Source organism: Typopeltis vanoorti, chromosome 11, assembly GCF_054136105.1.
Source record: "Typopeltis vanoorti isolate ZY-2024b chromosome 11, IOZ_Tvanoo_1.0, whole genome shotgun sequence".
Taxonomy (NCBI): domain Eukaryota; kingdom Metazoa; phylum Arthropoda; class Arachnida; order Uropygi; family Thelyphonidae; genus Typopeltis; species Typopeltis vanoorti.
Window position 1 is genome coordinate 132626554 of NC_143559.1, and position 18829 is coordinate 132645382.

The following is an 18829-nucleotide window of genomic DNA, read 5'->3' on the forward strand; positions in this document are numbered from 1 at the left end:
CATTCCTTTGTCTTATAGGTTTCGAAATTTACTAAAAATATTTGCAGTGGGGATGGGAGATATTTGGGATTTGACAATAGCGAATGACGATCCCAGATACAATTTCAAGCGATGAATGTGGCCCTCAAGTTTTGAAATTCGCCGCATGACCTGTTCCGAAGATTCTTTACGACAGGTGAAATTTAATTCGTTTAATTAATGTATTCTGTTAGGATTGTGTGGAACAAGACGTTTATTTTGTATATTGAATTATTTACCAGAAGTTTGGATTAACGGCATTATCCTCCTGCGTAATCCTAATCCATTTTAGTAAACTTTCCTGATGAGCCAGACGTGTACAGAGTCCTGGCTTTATATTAGGCTGGAGGAAGATGATCTCGTTGATCCGAATTTTTGCAATACGAATTTTATATATTTTTCATATAATTGAAAAAAAAGTGATTGAACGGGATGTAAGTGGAGTTTTTCATGTTTGAAATTTAATTTTACTCGAGGATTTTTATCAGCACCAATTACGAAGAATGTTAGGCCAGATGAAAGGCCTTTGATCCGTTGGAGAAAATACTGAATATTCGAAGCCAGGAAATTCCACGCGATTAAAATATTCTTGAAAAGTGAAACCATTTAAGTTTAAAGTAAAATGGATTAAATCGCTAAAGTTTAGTCAACGTGTCCAGTGTGACCAAAATCCGCGTGGCTATACTGCAAGTGACATTCGAATTCGTTCTCTGTTAAATCCATCTCGGACGGAACAAAACCACACTGCGGTATTCTCGTTTCTTTAGGAGAGGGCGGGCGGGCGTGCGTACTACGATCACCGACACACTCGACTGACTGACGTGTTGTGAACAAGCGAAGTAAGTCGGCGTGCAGGTGGTCAGTAACCAAAAAATTAGTCCCGAATTCAAATTAATCCCAACTCTTCCAGCTTCAGGACTTTTCTTGGTCCAAAATCGCAATATTTGAGATCACGTCTGAAAATGTGAAATCATCGAACCGCAGATTTCTTAATTTTTCCCCCTCCTAAAAATAAACGAATCATTTCCGGAGACGATGTTTAGCTTAAGGAAGGTGTTTTCGTGGAGACCACAACTGCATTGGTGGGGGGAGGGGAAGTAAAATGTCAGTCATTTGATTCTTGCCGAACCCAGGAGTGCTCGTTAGTGCTTTCGATGCTCCAATATTTGTGCGACACGCGTACACAGCAGACACGAGAACTTGGATAATGGATGGAATTTCATCCATTTTCGGTGGAAATTTTGCAAATGAGACCAAATTATCTCCGATTCGGACATAAAGGCCATAAAGATACGAAAAGTTAGTTATCTACATTGAAATTCGAGCGAATGTCTCGTTGCCGTGGCCACGAAAGAAGGGGGGGGGGGGGGGGTGGGGGGGGGAGGAATTAATAAAGGGCCTGCGCGAGCGTCCTCTTTTGGGAATTAATAGCAAACCGAGCACTTCGATTTGCAGCCGGTGAGTGTTAAGACTCGTTCTTTAAGTTAGCTTTGAATACTTTTGTTCTAATCACGGTTTTGTGTTCCTCGCTTTCTTAGCAGCCGTTCCTTTTTTTCCAGGGAAGGACGCAGGGATTCCCGCCTTCAAGCAAGACGACCTCGTAGCCGAGGAGCGGATCGCCCAAATCCTCAACGAAGCTCAAATGATCATGTTGGGGTGCAAGGAGAACAAGAGCCCCGTGCACAACGGGGGGATAGTTTCTTGTCGAGACACTCCCGAGGACCTTCGGGCGGACTGTGGAGGGATAGATGGAGGGGGAGGGGGAGACGGGGGAGGGAATTCCATTGGGACGATGATGCTGAGGACGGCAAACCACGTATCTCCCACCTCCTCCTCTTCCTCCTCCACGAACGGAAACAACAGCCGCCGCTCGCGCAAATACGAGAATGACGACATCCCTCAGGAAATGGTGGCTCGCATCTACCAGGAAGAACTGGCCAAGCTGATCGGACAGCGGGTGGAAGAGGGGTTTCGCCAACCGCGAGACCAGTACGAGAGGACGCAGGAGGAGATCCGACAGGCCCTCACCATCTACCACCAGGAGCTGTCTCGTCTGTCCCAGCTGGTGCCTCCCACCTCCGCCGCAGGGGTCCCCACCACTTTCGGACCCTTTCCCACCACCACAGCGTCCATGGTCAACGGAACCACTTTCGCCGCCTTGCCACTCGGAGCCAGCCCGGGTTCAGCACCACCCGGCAACTCCCAGGACGTTCCCGTAGACGCCACAGTGCGACCCCGGTCCGACTCGAAGTCGACTTGCTGCACCTCCGAACCCGATCATCTCCGCCACCACGGTAGTGCCTTCTCTCTGGTTCGACCCAAGACGGAACCCAACTCCCTCAAGTCCTCGCCCGCCTACATGCACAACTCTCCATCGTCGGCACCGGCTTCTCTTCTGCCTCTGAGTGCGGACGCGGTACCAGCGAGCGGAAGCAACGTGGAGGACCTCACCACATCCGCATCGCCGCTGCAGAGAATGCAGTCGATCACCAACTCGCTCCTGTCCCAGACGGCTGTGCCGGCACTTCCCACTCCTCCCCAGAGGCCCGCCAAAGCAGTGCTGCCACCGATCACTCAGCAGCAGTTTGACCTGTACAACAACCTGAACACGGAGGACATCGTCAAGAAGGTGAGTTAGTCCGCAGTCTCTGAGGTGAGAGAGTGCACGTGATCTTTGCAGGCACCCACAGAACTCTTTCGGAACGGAAGCTGATCGAAGTGGTTGTTTCAGGGGTTGTTAATGTCAACCCCCAATTAGAGACCTGTGGAGGCCAGCAAGATATCCTCTCGAATAGTTTTTACAGCGAGTTTTATTTATTTATTTATTTATATATTTTTTTTATTTATGAAGGGATTTTGTTTTGAAGATTTGGACTGGGAACAAACAAATTTCGTTTTTCTCTCTCAGCGCATTGAAACTTGATCAAGTTATTTGCCCGAATAGGATGACACTCAACTGTACGGATGTTTTTTTTTATTTATTATCCTCCCTCTCCTCGATCAACACACGTGATTGATCCCACGTCCATTCATTAGTATAGTTCAATTAATCGATTGCGTGCGACAAGAGTTGACTTCCTTGTCCAACCTAAGCATGCGCATGAGCGAGAGGAAATATATTCGCACCCAGGATAGGAACGGGGACAAGTTTCGAAGCTTGAATCCTCGCAGATGCTGTGAATTTATTCAAAGGATGTAAACTCGATAAGAGTTAGTTTGGCGAAGATTTGTGTTTGCTGCCATTAAGCACCACTGACGTTCCAGTTGAGTCCATCTTCACACGAAGTGGATGGATGGATGATCCCGACGAGAAGTTTTCAGACTCTATTGACTGGCTTAGCCATTTTCAAGAAGAGACCTCAGCTTGTCCGAATAGATCTTCTTCAGGCAGATAACTTTGCTCAGGGTGCTCTTACAAAAGCTTATTAACGAGTTTTTTTATTTATTTTTTTTTTTATCTGAGAGAAAAATATCATCAGTGTGGGCTTTAGGTAAATGATCCTTGTAGCACGACAGTGCTCCATCACGCCTGTTTTTTTTTTTTTTTTCTGTGATTTCTACTTCGTTACTGACATGAAATTTCACATGAAAGTTTTGCTTTTGCATTGGGAAGAAAAAAAATCCGCATGCAGTTTACGATAGGCTTATTGCCAGCATCCGGGAATGTTTCCATGCGGTAGACTTAAACGCGCAGGGGCATTTCTCCTCCTGGTTTTAATAGGCCAAGTTATAGCAGTTAAGCAAAGTGTGATTTAGTTCGGAGGAGGATTGAACGTGCTAACTTAACGCCCGCTCTATTTACTCTCACTGCTGCATAGTTTCTGTGTTGACCCTGACCTCCGCTTCTCACGGCTTTCCCTCTTCTTTCCTTCCCTCCAGGTGAAAGAGCAGTTGAGTCAGTATTCCATCAGTCAGAGGTTGTTCGGAGAAAGCGTCCTCGGTTTGTCTCAGGGTTCCGTGTCCGATCTTCTAGCTCGCCCAAAGCCGTGGCACATGCTGACCCAGAAAGGTCGTGAGCCCTTCATCCGCATGAAGATATTTCTGGAAGACGACAACGCCGTCCATAAATTGGTGGCGTCCCAGTACAAGATCGCTCCGGAGAAGTTGATGAGGACCGGAGGCTTCGCTGGACCAGTAAACACCGCAGGTAAGCTCGGGCTTTGGGGGTCGATGAAATTTACGCTCGCCGTCATTAAAAGCCGCATTCGGGCCATTGTTGTGTTTCAACTAATTAGTTTTGGCTGTTGGAGAGAAGTGCAGCAGTAATTGTCGTCATCTCTTTCGCCTTTGTCCGCCGCACAAGTCGGTGAAGATTCATCACCGATGCGTGTAATTATCTGCGTAATATTGTTTGCTAATTACTATTGTTTCGCATTGTTCTCGCAAGAAATGGCCTTATTACTAGTATCGTTTGAAGTCCCATCTCAAGTGGACGCATTTTTCCCCGTCCTTTTTGCCTCTTTGTACGCATGCGCTAATTGTCGATGGTCATTTGAACTCTGTTGCGGGCGGACAGGCCACATCAACCGAACGTCGTGGTCGTAAAGAGCTCGTTTTTCCTTTGTATTGTTTTAATTGTAATTGCCGCACACACACACACACACACATTAAGAAATGTCCGCCACCGGCGTTTGTTGCGCGTGATTACCTTCGCCCGGTAGCATCTGATAAAACAAAATGCTCATCGCTGCACACGGGCGTATTATTTTTGGTTGAGCGATTCAAAATAAAACAATTTACATATAGACAGGTAGCGGGCTCCGGGCGCGCATTTGCCTACATTATGCAATATCAATACAACCGAACCTAAGCAAGGAATATTGAAAAGCAGTTTCTGTAATTTTAAAACATTACGGATGCTGTTTAGTGTCTTAAAGGATATAATGCCTATCAAAAATTTGTTATCTGTGCATTTCGTCAAAATTTGAATTTCAATTTTTCGGCGGAAGATGCCGCTGAGTGTGAATGTGGGACATTTCAGCCACTTGATTCGTTTGAATTTTTATAAGAGCGATGCTCATCAAACGGCCGGTATTGCGCTAACACGCGCGGTCGGAATACCATTATTTCAAAAGTTAGGCTTCGTTGTTGTTTGTTTCCTCCTCCCCCCCCCTTAGCTTTCCCCCACCCTACATCCTAAATAGCATACTCAAGCAGCGCTACCTATAACTGAATTATTCTCTTTCATAATAGCCCAAAGAGCACTACAGCAGTCGCCATCTTTTTTTTTTATCCTTTCTTCTTTTTCACAAAACATTAAATGAACTTTCTCTTCCGTTTCCCCCCCCCCCCCCCACAACATCTAGCTTAGGGCGGATTTTAACCTCGTTAAGAAAAACGTGTGGCAACAGAGAAATCGTATCGCGAAGTTATTGTGGAATATTTATTTAAAAGTGATGTCGTGTTAGTTGTGGAAGTTCGTAATTGGCAGTAACCATAGTAATATTCAATTCCTTTTAAGATCGAATTTGTGATACTCAACATTCTCGTCTTGAGATCTCCTTGTCGAGACTGTGTGCAAGTAGAATATTCTGAGAGTCAGTTTTCTTACCTATCTTTACAGCAACCTTCATAGCGTCTATTGGACATACTTTTACTATGCCTAAGAGAGAAAGATTTTTCATTGTTACTTCTATTGATAAATTTAAATTACCGCATAATCCTCATATCACGTTTTTTGCCACGAAACCGAGCTAAAATACCACGTTTAGAAAAAACATACTTAGCGAATTTTGCACGGCATTTCCTGGCTTCAAATATCCAGTAGAGACTTTGCAAACTTTTAGCCAATATATTTAAAAAAAAAAAAAAAATGTTTATTAAACTGTGAAAAAGAGGAAGTGAGCTTCCTCGTTTTAGTTTTCAACTATTCTGAGAGTAATAAAGTCATCATTGGTTAGCGCAGGATTCCGAGATAAGTTCAGGAAAAAGTGCAGTGATTGTTAAAAACGACCAATGTCGACGATCGATATTGTGCGTGTGACGTGTAGGTGGCAACAGTGGAATGGCTCGAATCGGTCCTGTTGCGCTGCAATCTTGGTGACTGTGGCAAGAGAAGCGCTTAAATGAAGGGTGGAAGGGTTGTTGGTCTGTCCCAGAAGGAAAACCAGAACAACGCTCATGGAATAAGTTCACAATCTCGATGACGATTACGTTGTGAATTGGAACATCAATGCAACGAATGTGCTTCAGTCAAGAGGATGTCAGAGACTGGAAAAAAAAATGCAGCTAAAAAGTAGCATAAATTGTCGTTGCTCGTTAGGATTCTTTGTCTGAATGCTTGCAGTCCAAAAACTGTCAACGCAATGGAGATATATTTGTATCCACCAGTTGTTTTGCACGAAATCTGAGCGGCAAAAAACATGGAAAACCTCCCCATTTGCCGAACACAAGTTCGTGTAACTTTGATCTTATGATTAAAAAAAAAAAAAAAGACCTTAGCACAAACAGAACATCTTAAACCCCTCAGACCAGGCTCTCGTGCAAAAATTGAGCTACCTTGCTGTACAGATAGCATGTGGCTGGTTATTGTGCTGATGGAATATAAACACATGAAGACTGACAATAACTTTGCCTGAAGCTTTGTACAGAGGGCGTTGTGGTTAGTCATCAGGGCTATCCTATAATGCGGTGAACCCAATGGATTTCACTGGGCCGCATCGGGAAACACACCTACCGCACAAAACGCGCGCACGCGCACACACACACGCACATTAAATGTTGTGTTACTCTTTTAAACACTCCTCGGATCGAAGGAGATTGAGCTAAAAATTGAATTGGAATGTATGTAACGTCCGAAATCTGAAGCAGCCTTTCTTTTTTTCCACCTCCTTTCAGGTACTAGTAAAGTGACAACGCGCACACCTCCCGAACCCAACCATCCGATCCCGAGACCACCCATGGAAGCAGGACGTCAGCCGACCCCCAACAGCACTTTGTACTCTCCTCAGACCAATCCGCCTCCTCGGTCTACCTCAGCAACTCCGGAAGGAGTTCCCATTCCGTTGACGGTGAACAGCCCCAACACCGCAAACAGCAGCACGCCCCCTGGTGGCACCAATGGACGTAAAAGTCACCACCACCATCATCATCACGTTCCTCGTTCTTCCCTCAGCTACGCCCAGCCTTCGGTGTACGAAATGGCAGCTCTGACCACGGACCTCGACACTCAAAGCATCACCTCAAAGATCAAGGAAACCCTCATGGCCCACAATATCGGACAGAAGGTGGGTGCCCCATTGGTAGGTGGCGCTGTACGCAGCACTTTTGTTACATTCTGAATTCTGGCCAAGCGAAGCCCGCGATCATCGCTTATAATCCCCTTTTCCCGTCTCTTTTCTGTAGATATTTGGAGAAGTTGTGCTGGGACTTTCGCAAGGCTCCGTCAGCGAACTCCTCTCGAAGCCCAAACCTTGGCACATGCTCAGCATCAAAGGAAGGGAACCCTTCATTAGGATGCAGATGTGGCTAAACGACCCTCGTAATGTTGAGAAGCTCCAGACCATCAAAAACGAACGGCGTGAAGGTACGTATCTCCATCTGGTGGCCACAGTTTTTATTATTATCATTATTATTTTTAAATCGTAGCTAGCAGCATTTTGGGGCACAATTGAGCTCATCGGGTGTACTCCATTATTTATTTCACTCACAAGACAAAAACCACGAAATTCTCCAATCACTATCTACTTAAAAAATCCGCAAATAATAATAATCGTCATCCTAGATAAATGTATTTACAGTATAGTAATGGCGTCAGTTCTTCAATACAGTTATTTATTTATTTTTAATAATAAATTTTAGGGAAGTTTGTGAGGCTTCCCATTTTTTACCTTCCATTTTTTCTAGGCCAGGTAGTCATTGAATGCCTCAATATGTCAATAGATGTCGCTGTTAGTTCATTGGATTACTTGTTCCGTTAATACTTGGCACTGGATGCTGGCGGGAGGAAAGGCTAGCAAAGCTGTTTCAATTTGTGGTCTCTCCTGCCATCTAGTGGCTGGCACGTGAACTAGTCAATTTTTAATATTATATGGTACTGGATACTGTGTGTGCGTGTTTATATGCTCGTAAACATCACGCTAGAATATATTAATGAAGATGCAGATCTTGTTCTGTAGTTTAAATTTTTTTTTTTACATCCGCTATACATAGTTATTCTACATCTAGTTAATATTTGTCATTTGAATAACTGCATACTTTAAAATGGTCAAATGTTTAAGCATTTGTATTTTGGGTCTCTTTAATTACTGTATCAGAATATTTACTTCGGTAATGATTACTGAAAAAAATGTTCTTTTTTTTCATGGCGAATATTAGAAATGAGCTCTTTTGGGGAGAGGGGTTATTGGAGGCACGTTGGATATGCGTCGGAATTTCTTAAATGCTGTTTTGAAGATGTACAAATAACACTTTTTGATTACTTAATACGTTAAGTTAAATTTCTTTCGCGGACTCAGCTTCGAGATAATTTTAAATGATTATATTAATGCTGATCTGGAAATGCAGTAGGGTTGGCGTCGTTCGTCCCACGTGAAGGGTACGTTCGTATTAGGGCGGTTCGATCTGCTTAATAAATTGTAATTCATTTTGATTATTGTTCAGGCTCGTGGGAAATGGCAGTTTCCGTTATTTAAGAAATTGGCAAGTTTGAGGTTTGACCCCTTGGAGAATGCGGAGCACTTTCTTTTACTGCTATTCCCCACCTGGCGACAATAGTCATTACGGGGTGCTAAGGAGGTGTGTTTCGATGAGTTATGCTAATCTGGTGGCTTCTGTGCGTGATATTGTTGTGAGGAATGCGGAGTGATTACGTCAGTAGATTATCCTAATTAATTATCAGCCATAAATTATGCTAATGTGGTTGAGTACACTTTTCTTACTTTGCATTCTGCCACGTGCACAACATTTTCAAATAACTTTGTTTATTCTCTCTCTCTCCCCCCTGCCCCCTTATGTCGCGGTTTCTTTCCCGTATTATTCTAATTCATTTCTTCGTTTTGTTTTTTTCAGCAAACAAGCGCCGACGGAACACAGGGGACTCGTTGGAAACCCCCAGAAGTCAGTTGGAGAACCACATGTACCAGTTCAACTTCGCCCCTCCTTCTCCGTACCCGCCCGCCAAGAAGCCGAGGGTGCTGTTCTCCGAGGAGCAGAAAGAAGCCCTCCGACTGGCCTTCAATCTCGACCCGTACCCGAGCACGGCGACCATCGAGTTCCTGGCCACCGAGCTGAACCTCTCCGTGAGGACGATCACCAACTGGTTCCACAACCACAGGATGCGGATGAAGCAGCACAACTCCCCGACCCACACGGAAGACCAGAAGCCCAGTGAAACTTCCACAGGCAGCGGCCCCTCGGGCGGCCTGCTGCTCTCGGTGAGGGAAGGCCTCACCTTTGACCCGGTTCAATATCGCATCCTCCTCAACCAGCGTCTTGCCGAGCGGTGCCGAGAGAAGGGAACGCCATCGAGTTACTCCGGCAGCATGTACGGGGGCATGGGGTACGTGTACTCCCCTTATAGGAACTGTTCCCCCCTGTCGGTCTCGGGAGATGACGTCGGCACCTTGGACTTGAGCATGTCTAGTCAGTATCACTCACGAGGTGGCAGCACTGGCGTGTCGAAAGCGGACACGGCGGGCAGCAGCAGCACGGACGAAAGGTCGAACAGCGAGGTCAACGAGGACTCGAACTTGTCGCTGTCTCTCTCTCAGGACCAGGTGATCACAGAAGGCAGCGACCGCGAGTCCGTCGACGAGCAACGGCAAGTGTTTTCCCCTCACATGCAGCGGCAGTTTCAAGAGCAGCTCCGACCCAGCGGGAGTGGCAGCAGCAGCAACCGTCGGAAGCCCGCGATGCCCCAATGGGTCGACCCGGGACTCGAACTCTCACACGACAGCGACGTGCAGAGCGAGGACGAAGACGACGAGGACGACGACGACGACGACCTGGTGGGTGTCGACAGGTCAACCGGCGACTCGGAACAGATCATTAACGGCGTGTGTGTGCGGCAGACGGAGGACTTTGATCTGCTGCTGGCGCAACGCGAAGAAACGGTGCACGTGGAACCCGCGCCAGCCCCGGACGATGACGTCATCGCCACTTCCTCGGCCGTGGACGCCGAGAAAAACGCGACCGCTGACGACGGGGACACGGACGTTGAGAAAGCCCCCGAGGAGGACGCCGCCGAAGAGGACAGCGACGTGGCGAACGGGGGCGACAAGAGGAGGAAGAGGGGGATGGACAGTGAGCCCGAGGACACGTGGGAAGACGCCGAGTCCAGAAAAAAGAACATCGAGAAGCTGCAGCGGAGGATCGAGAAGGAAGACGAGGACTGGGAGTTCTGAACGGAGGACTCGGAGGGTGTTTCGGGGTCCCGGTGGACGAGTGGCCTTATGATGCGACTTGAGGCTGCCCGAGTGCAAAGTGTGATATCACGCGGTTTTTCTGTTGTTGTCTGAGCCCCTTTTCTCTTCTCCCCTCTCTGTCAGCCTCGGAGAAACACCCAACCAACCAATCGCAAAGAGCACGAGCTTATAACTCAACCTTCCTCCTTTTCGACCCTCTCGACCAGCCCGACGGTTGAAGGTTAAACGTAGATTCGGAGCAGAAAGCACAATAGGCCAACACTCCTCGTGTTGACGTAGCAACCCACCTTTTTTGTACATTTTGTTCACGGCGCGTGCGCGCGCTCGAGTGAGTGAGTGCGTGCATGGTTAGCTTATGCGTTTGTGCATGAGTGTGTGTGTGCGTGGATCCGCGCTCGCGCGCGCTAGTCTTGTAAACGCTTTTAAAACATCTTCCGACCTTTTTCACTAGCATTTTTTGCTTCCACTTTGGGAAGATATTTAATGTAAATAATAAGAAATTGCTTCATTATTTTGTTGTTTCCTAGGCTAGTAGGAACCAAGATCAAAACTTACGACTTTCACTCAGTTCCCTTTCGTTTCGTTGGCCCCCTATTTACACCCTCCCAGAGACAGCCAGTGACTCATCCAGTATTAGTAATGTTATCATTCTACACACAGCCACAATTCTCTTTACACGTTGTCTGTTTTTTCCGAATGAAAAAAAAAAAAAAATTGCCCACTTTTTGGACACATTTCCAGCTTTTTTCTTGTTAGTTATCGTGTGTGTTTGTGTGCGTGCGTGTGTGTTTCGGGTCCTTACAACCTTTGACACGTATATATAATATACATACATACATAAATATATATATATTATAAATAATGAGATGCCTTCTTTAACGGCCACCAGATGGCGCTTTCGGGCATACCCTAGATTTCGGGGATTTGGAAAAAAAAAAGTCGTCTGTTTAATTTTGTGCCGTGTGCCTCTTTATGTGTATTATGTACGTCTGCGTGAGGTTGAGAGCAAAAGAGTACATTTGTGTGCATGTCGGCTTTCTGTAATTTGCTGTTCGGGCATTCTAGTCTGTTTTGTTTTTTTATTATTATTGTTTTAAAATTCGTTTCCTAATGTAAAATGTCCTCATCCTAATTCTGATTTACTTTTTTGCAATCCTCGAGGAACCTCTTCCGTGCAACACCCGCTAGAGTTAGCTGCCATCAAAATCTATATCTCAGTTAGAAAATGAAAGAACGTATGCTGAGGATTCCCATTGTGCGTGTAAGTGCGATGTTAGTGCTGCCATCTACCGACAATGTATGGCATAATAAGGGAAGCCATTGAAATTTTAACTACTTTGTCTTGTTCAACTTTCTGATATATGGGACCACACCTCAAATGAAAACTGGACTGGGTTGGGAGGGGGGGAGATGTATCAGAATAAATCCGGTAATTAAATATACTAACTCTTATTTGGAAGCGACATGTTCTTGAATATTCCTGAAAAGTCTTATGAAAAATGTCAAAATTTAACTTCAGAGTTAGGACCCGTTTCTATTGTGTCATTAAACTAAACTTGAATGGCATATTTAGAATAATATATTTGCCAAAAATGTATACTCGTTGTCGTAATAAACACGAAAAGATGATCGCTGATTTCAACTTTGTTCATAAGCAGATGAAAAAATGTTCGCAATGTATTAGACAATGCGATAGAGCGAAGGTGACACTGTAGTCGGCAGTAGAAATTCTGCTCGAGTCTCTAGGAGTATTTATAAGAGCAATTCAAGTAAAGATAAGTAAGCTTTGTGCATGTATAGCACTCGTTTCTGAGGGTTAAACCTTGACATCCAACTGTTATCGGTGTGCTGAAATACGCATGCGCTCAGGTCTGATGGGTTCACTTAATGTAAAGACGTCGCTTCGAAAACGCAGGCCTTTTATTTACTTTTTGAAACCGATGAACTTTAAAGAATTGGGGTCAATTGAAAGATCAGACAGCGACAAAGTTGACTTTTTAAACAGAAAAGTTCAAATCAATGAACTTTATAAAATAGGCAAACGCATCCGCCTTAATCTCGAAATCGGGGATTCCATTTTCGTGTACAAATTTTTTCCCGCTTCCGAATAGCCTACCTTTCTCTCTCTCTCTCTCTCTCTCTCTCTCTGTTGGGAAGTTTAAAGATATGAACACCAGATTAGAGCAGTTCCCCTTAAATTCTCGAAACCCTGTTAGTGGGTATATCGTCAGTGGGCATGATCTCAACTACCGGTGAAATGAAGATGTATGTTGGCTGCCTACTCTTTTACAAAATTCGGTGAGAACTAAAACAGTCCGTCTTAACAATGTTTAAAAACGTTTGAGGATTTTTAATATTCGTAGATGCATCCATCTATTGATGTTTAAAGATATATTGGAAGTGGGGGGGGGGGAATACAAATGTTAATTTTTCATTTAATATTCCATCCGGACATCTGTTTATCGTTAAATATAGACACATTAGGAAACACCGTTTTCGTGAATCAATTTAAAAAAAAAATTATTATTGGTATGAAATTTCGTAGATGACACTTCTTTTAGTAGTTCGCAGACCTCCATTGGTGCCACTGTTCTTAAACTTACAAGGAAAAGGCAGTCACGCGCACTGAATGCCAAGAAAATAAAACAAGAGAAGAATAAGATTTCGTTCAGTTTATGTAAGAGAGAAATTCGTTTTAATGAATTTCTTTCACTTTGAATGCGCGAAACACCCCTAGTCGTTGTTTCGTGATTGCGCAATTTTTTCGACCGTCTACGATTGCAAGTGAGTAGTGCAATCATAGAAGGTGGTACATCCACGTATAAAGGCTGTGGTTACGTTCAGAACATTTAGTGTAGTTACAAGTAAATATTTCTACAAACTTTACTTCGCTTTCAACATTGAGGAATCGTGCAATAACAGAATAATCCATGAACTAATTTTATATCGAACCTCTTTTGTGAGCTGATTTTGGAAATTCACGAAATTCTTCGGACATCATACATGCCGTACGGCAGCATGAGATTGTTGGTCGGATATCTATTCGCGTCAAAAGCAAGAAAATCCACCCTTTCTAATTATTAAGTCATTATTTGTGTTATTTTTTTATTTGTTCCCTTCAGATGGCAGCACCGGTCACAACCTTCTTTAGTAAATGTTGACCATCATTCTGAACTAAGAATCGGCACCAAAAAAAGTCCATTAATTAATTTGCACTTGGGTTTTTATACCCGTCTGCGTTCTTTCTTGTCCCGGAGTACAAAATACACAAATGATCTGAAAAGACGTTCTTTCATATGTAGTAATCGTAATGCTGAATATGCGAATCAACGCAGAATAGTGGCGCCATCTATTGCCAGTTATTTTCATTTCGTGTTTCTCATTTGTTGTTGGTGAATAAAAATTGGGAAAATATGTACAGTCCCAATCTAAGTCGAATTTCCAAAATACTCAGATTAACACCTTAAAGTGCCTTTACTTACAATCATAGAAAAACGAATCTAAAAGCTGTGTTGGTAAATGTTGACCATCACGGTCTGTAAAAACGTTTGAGAACTCATTTGTTATTATTATTAGGAGAGACCTCCAGGGGAGTCAGGGACTCATCGAGGAACGCCACATACTCCACGCACCAGCTATCATACTTGTTCTTGAATTTCATTTTCCCTTTCCTTTTCTCGCTGGTTTCATTTGAGAACATTCCTCAACAAATCCTTCGGCCCCTTTCTTAGGAGAGAGAAGTGCGTGATGAAAAGCTTCACTTTCTTTTATTTTGTATAACCACACCCCTAACCAATAATCTTTCGCATGAACAGTTGCTTTCCTGTAGACCCTCAACATAGATTTAGCATATGTTAATAATCCATCTCACTAGATGGCAGCACCTGTAAATGCAGGCGTCGCTTTGCGAAATATAAATCAAATGTGGTGTAATTCGCGATGTCTCTCGGTGAGGAAGTCCTTTTAAATATGCGAATATTGAGATGGATATCTTAAGAGAAAATGGAGTTGAATTAATGGTCACAAAATACCCTCAGTACAGGATTAAAAAACATAAAGCGGAAGAAAACTAAAATAACTCTTATTAGCATTGCGTACGGACAACAAACTTAAAAATTAGTGGTATGGAAGAGGTTCCCTCTGGCAATAGTCTCGTTCCCGGTAGATCTACGAATCTTTCTTGTCCACTTTTTGTGTGTCGTAATTCTAGTAAATTGGAAACGATTTTGTATCATACACACCAATCAAACCCTGTATCATAGAATGTGTTAATGGAGGTGTATTTATATTCGTGCGAGTTTTATACTTCATCTGAAACCTAGCTGATGGCGAACACGAAATTCGGTGGGAACGAGACTACACTTAAGTTTGCTCATCAGTTCTTGTGCCAACAGCAGTTGATTTGATTCGTGTTATCCGTTACCAGCCCCTCTTCCTCATCCCCTCCCCCCAAAAAAGTTTATTGTCCGGTTTAATGAAAAAAATCCTTTTTGAGGCTCCTGTTACAACTGTTATTAAGCATTCAATGCAATTACTCTTTCCCCGTGAAAAAAAAAAAAAAAAAAAAGCTTGAGATTAATACTGCATGTTGGTTCGAGAGTATAATTGGCGAGTGAAACTCGCGTCTTTTGTGTGTCGCTAGTTGTATAGTTACTATTAGACTCTAACCCGACCGATGTCGTTTTAGGCCAGAACGTGTCGTTTTTCTTTTGCTACTCCCTGACGTCATCCATACCCTCGTTTCCAATTCACATTGCTGTACCGTACCGTACTGTTCTCGTTCTCAGTTATTGTTATCTATGGTAACGCCGTGCTTTTTCATTTGACAGTTTTGCTGTTGCAACATGCGATATCGTAGACAGTTCTTGTAACTATGACAACACGCGGTATCGTAAAAACCATTGTTCTTGTATCTATGGCAACGAGCAGTATCGTAAACATTGTTCTTGTAAATGTGACAGACACGTGCTACCTTAACGAATCGCTTGCAACGATTGCAACGCGCGTTACTCTAGTTAACAATGAACTTTGTAGTAACTATGGCAACACGCGCTACCCTAGTCAACTATGGCAACGTGTGTTAATGTTCTTGTGTGTGTGTGACTTTCGCGTGTAAAGTTATAGCTCAACTGCTCCAGTTGGGTAGGGGAAAAAAACTGTCACATTTTCAAAGTATTTCTCTTCGATGACGCTGTCCAAAATTATCCGAAACGGGTGACGTCACTCCATTTGCTGTAAATCTCGAGAAAAACGACACGCTCTGGAACTTTATTTATTTTATTTTATTTTTTTTTTCTGTGTTGCATGCACGTCTTGTATGCGTGCGGAGTGCCTGATTGTTCTGTGAACTCGTCTCATTTCATGTCTGTACAGAAGACGATGGATTATGAATCCATATACGGTGCTTACGTGTTATTGTGAAAGTCTCATTAAATCTTATCTTTATTTTCTTGTAAAATTCTGAGAAATCCTTCCCTCTCAACCCCTGCCCCTGTTTTTATTTTTATTTTTTGCCAGCCAGTATTATAAGAGCTAATACATCATGGCCAGTTTTTATTTGTTGTAGATGTTTTTTCATTTTTTTCCCTTTTTTTTTTGTGGTTGAGCTATTGTAAATGTTCGGCAGTTTTTACGTTATATCCATTTACATTTAAACTCGCTGGTGACCCCTCAGTTTTTCGTCCCTGTTCATGGTGTTGGGATCACTATCATAGTGTCGTCAGCTACGATTTCAAAACCTATTTAATCCGTATTTATACATGTAGTAGTTTTAAGTTGTGTTTTTATTTTGTCGAACCTTCCCTCCCCCACCAGATATATCTTTTCTTAAATATATATAAATATAAATAAATATATATATTTCTGTTTGTCGTTGTCTTGTAAAGTTAAACGGCCGATCTGTTTCCTCGAGGGACAGACGAGGTCTTCTGTGATTATAACGTTTTAACTTTCACTCACCAGGTGGCCCTTCATCACCGTCAAACACCACTGTCACTCTCTTTCATGTCACGCGAAGAAAACATAACCGATACAAGATGCAAAACTCTTTATCTCCACGCTTGCCTTCAATAGGATTGCGTTTAAGATGAAACTTCATAAAATAAACGAGGTTTTCTCCCCCTTAACGTTTGCAGATCTCGTGGTTTATCGTGGTTTCTCGCCTCTTACGAGATCCCGTGTTGTGTGCAAGTTTTTTGGACCTCTTTCCAATCTCTAGTTCAACATAGGTAGTGCAATGTATTTAAGAATACCTTTGCCTTGTATGCAGGATATTTTTATCTAAACCTCTTTTCTCCATTTGATGTCTTCTAAGCTTGCTCCGAAGACGAATGCCTGTATGTTTGATATTCAGATTGATATTACTATTTTTACTCCAGTTTCGGATGACAATAAACTTGAACCTTCTCAGTCAAGGAGTGTCAGTGTTTGATTTCACAGAAAAAAAAAAAAGCATACATACACAGCTCACCCACTAACACAAGAAATGGTATTTGATTTAGAAAAGATCGACAGGTAAGTGAAAATATCCCTCGATATTTCGTGACTGGAGAGATGGATGTCGCGGAATTTTTCTTCGTTTATTGGAGATCACCCTCCAGGAAGAGAGCAGAACTGGGAAATGCAATTCCAGTGAATCTACGAGAATAATTTTACTCTTCAATAATCATCCTCTTCGAAAAGGATGACCATCTCGTGATCCAGTTTCAATGAAGAACTTTTTTTTTTTATTTATTGAAGTTCCTGAAATCTGTGACTCTTAATTTTGGCTCAGGGAGAACACAATCTCGTTAAAAAAAAAAAAATATGGATGGGTCTTTGAAAATCAAAATGCGCTCAACAGCCTCTGGAGGGTTAATTCTCTCCCAAGCAAACGCTTTCTGCATCTACTCTTTTTTTTTTAAACTCCTGCTGAAAGAAAACCACTTTTCGAACTCTTTGGCAAGCATCTTTAAGAACATTTTGTTAACATTACAACCACCTATTTTTTTAAAAAATAAAACCACTTCCTTAATTGAATAAAATAAAAAAAGAAATATGACATTATTGCAGAAATGCTTCTCAACACAAACTGACCTTTGAAGAAACAGCGATGGATTGCCTTGAGGAAGATAGACGTAAGTAAACGGTCGACCTCACTTTGGTTTTCGTGGTGGTTGCTTTCGACCGAAATTGGTCCATCTTTAATACTGCAGAATCATCAAAAGAAACTCCTTCAGAGTTCATGGCATCTTCATCAATGTCGTCGGTCTACATTCGCGTGTTTCGCTTGCTACTCAAAATTAAATACGTTGAATGCAGTTCACAGCCATTCCAAAATCCAACGTTGCATTTCAACCGACGATGAGTGGCGTGACGCGGAGACACCCTTCTCCACCAATTAAATCCGTCAGATATGCAAGGTGTCAACCAGACCGTGGTTTGCTGTAGAAACGTTTAGGATTCCCATGCTTGTTTGATCAGAACCCGATTGGTATACTGTACGTTGCTTAATGAGAAAGGGGCCATCGAAAGCTCGACATCGCATAAAATTAATCATCTTTCCTGAAAGCGTGCACTTTGATAATTTTCCCCGTAGTGGCTTTCAGTCGATATTTGAGAATAACGCAACGTCCACTTAGCAATCCCCAATAAGATGAGACAATGCTCGATCCTACTGAAATATCCATTTTCAAAGGAAGCTTCGTTCAAACAAAACGCCGAAGACTTGAGGTTGTAATGTCAAACTCACCACTAGTTTTAAAATGGAAATTATGATTGTGAACATTAAAACTCGATGTACATTAAAAATGACCAAAATCTCAAACTATAAAAAAAATAAAATAATAAAATAAAAATGGAGAAATGACGCTTGAGTTGTCAATGGGTGACGGCATTAAATTTCTGTATGATGATTTCGGCCACGCAATCAAAGCTATGATGTGAGTGTATTCGTGTCTGCAAATTGCGCGTGTTCTTCAGTCCGGTTTGCCTTTTGTGTGTGTGTGTCGGGGGAGGGGGACTTCTCTGATGAGAGAAAAGGGAAGTAGAAGTGTGTAATTAGCGCATCTGCACTCGAGCTCTAACATGTAGTACTTTGGATGGACAGATCGGGATGGTTGAGATTGCCAGTTGGAGTACGCATGTCTTCGAGGTGCAAAGGAAACAATTACCAATGGGGTGTTGGTCGGTTGGTTCTTCCCTTTCAGTCATTTCCGACCCTAGGTGACTTTGTAGGCGTTGCCCACAAAGTGTTCTTGGTGAGATTTTTACAGGGTAGTTCGCCATTGCTTTCCTAGTTTTATCCGGGCTCAGGACCGGCAGATGGCTGGGATGTATTCATGACTGTAACCCATGTGTGTTCACGGGGCTGGTTTACCTGTTCTAGGGGACAAACGTTTCCTGGTGAAAAAACCCCCTACCACCGTATGAGACCGACTAACTCACCTTTAGTCGAAAGAGACCAGATA

The 18829-nt window shown here is 43.1% G+C and overlaps 1 protein-coding gene across 1 annotated transcript in view; it reads left to right on the forward strand.

The window, feature by feature from the left end:
• Positions 1-18829, forward strand: part of LOC150102055 (homeobox protein cut-like 1) — a 308969-nt gene that overhangs the window by 265241 nt on the left and 24899 nt on the right. Inside the window, exons 13-18 of the mRNA XM_090399958.1 lie at positions 1578-2647; positions 3898-4165; positions 6856-7259; positions 7363-7543; positions 9028-10354; positions 13505-13689. Of these exons, the coding sequence (XP_090256084.1) occupies positions 1578-2647; positions 3898-4165; positions 6856-7259; positions 7363-7543; positions 9028-10354; positions 13505-13689 (3435 nt within the window). The remainder of the gene's footprint in view (positions 1-1577; positions 2648-3897; positions 4166-6855; positions 7260-7362; positions 7544-9027; positions 10355-13504; positions 13690-18829) is intronic.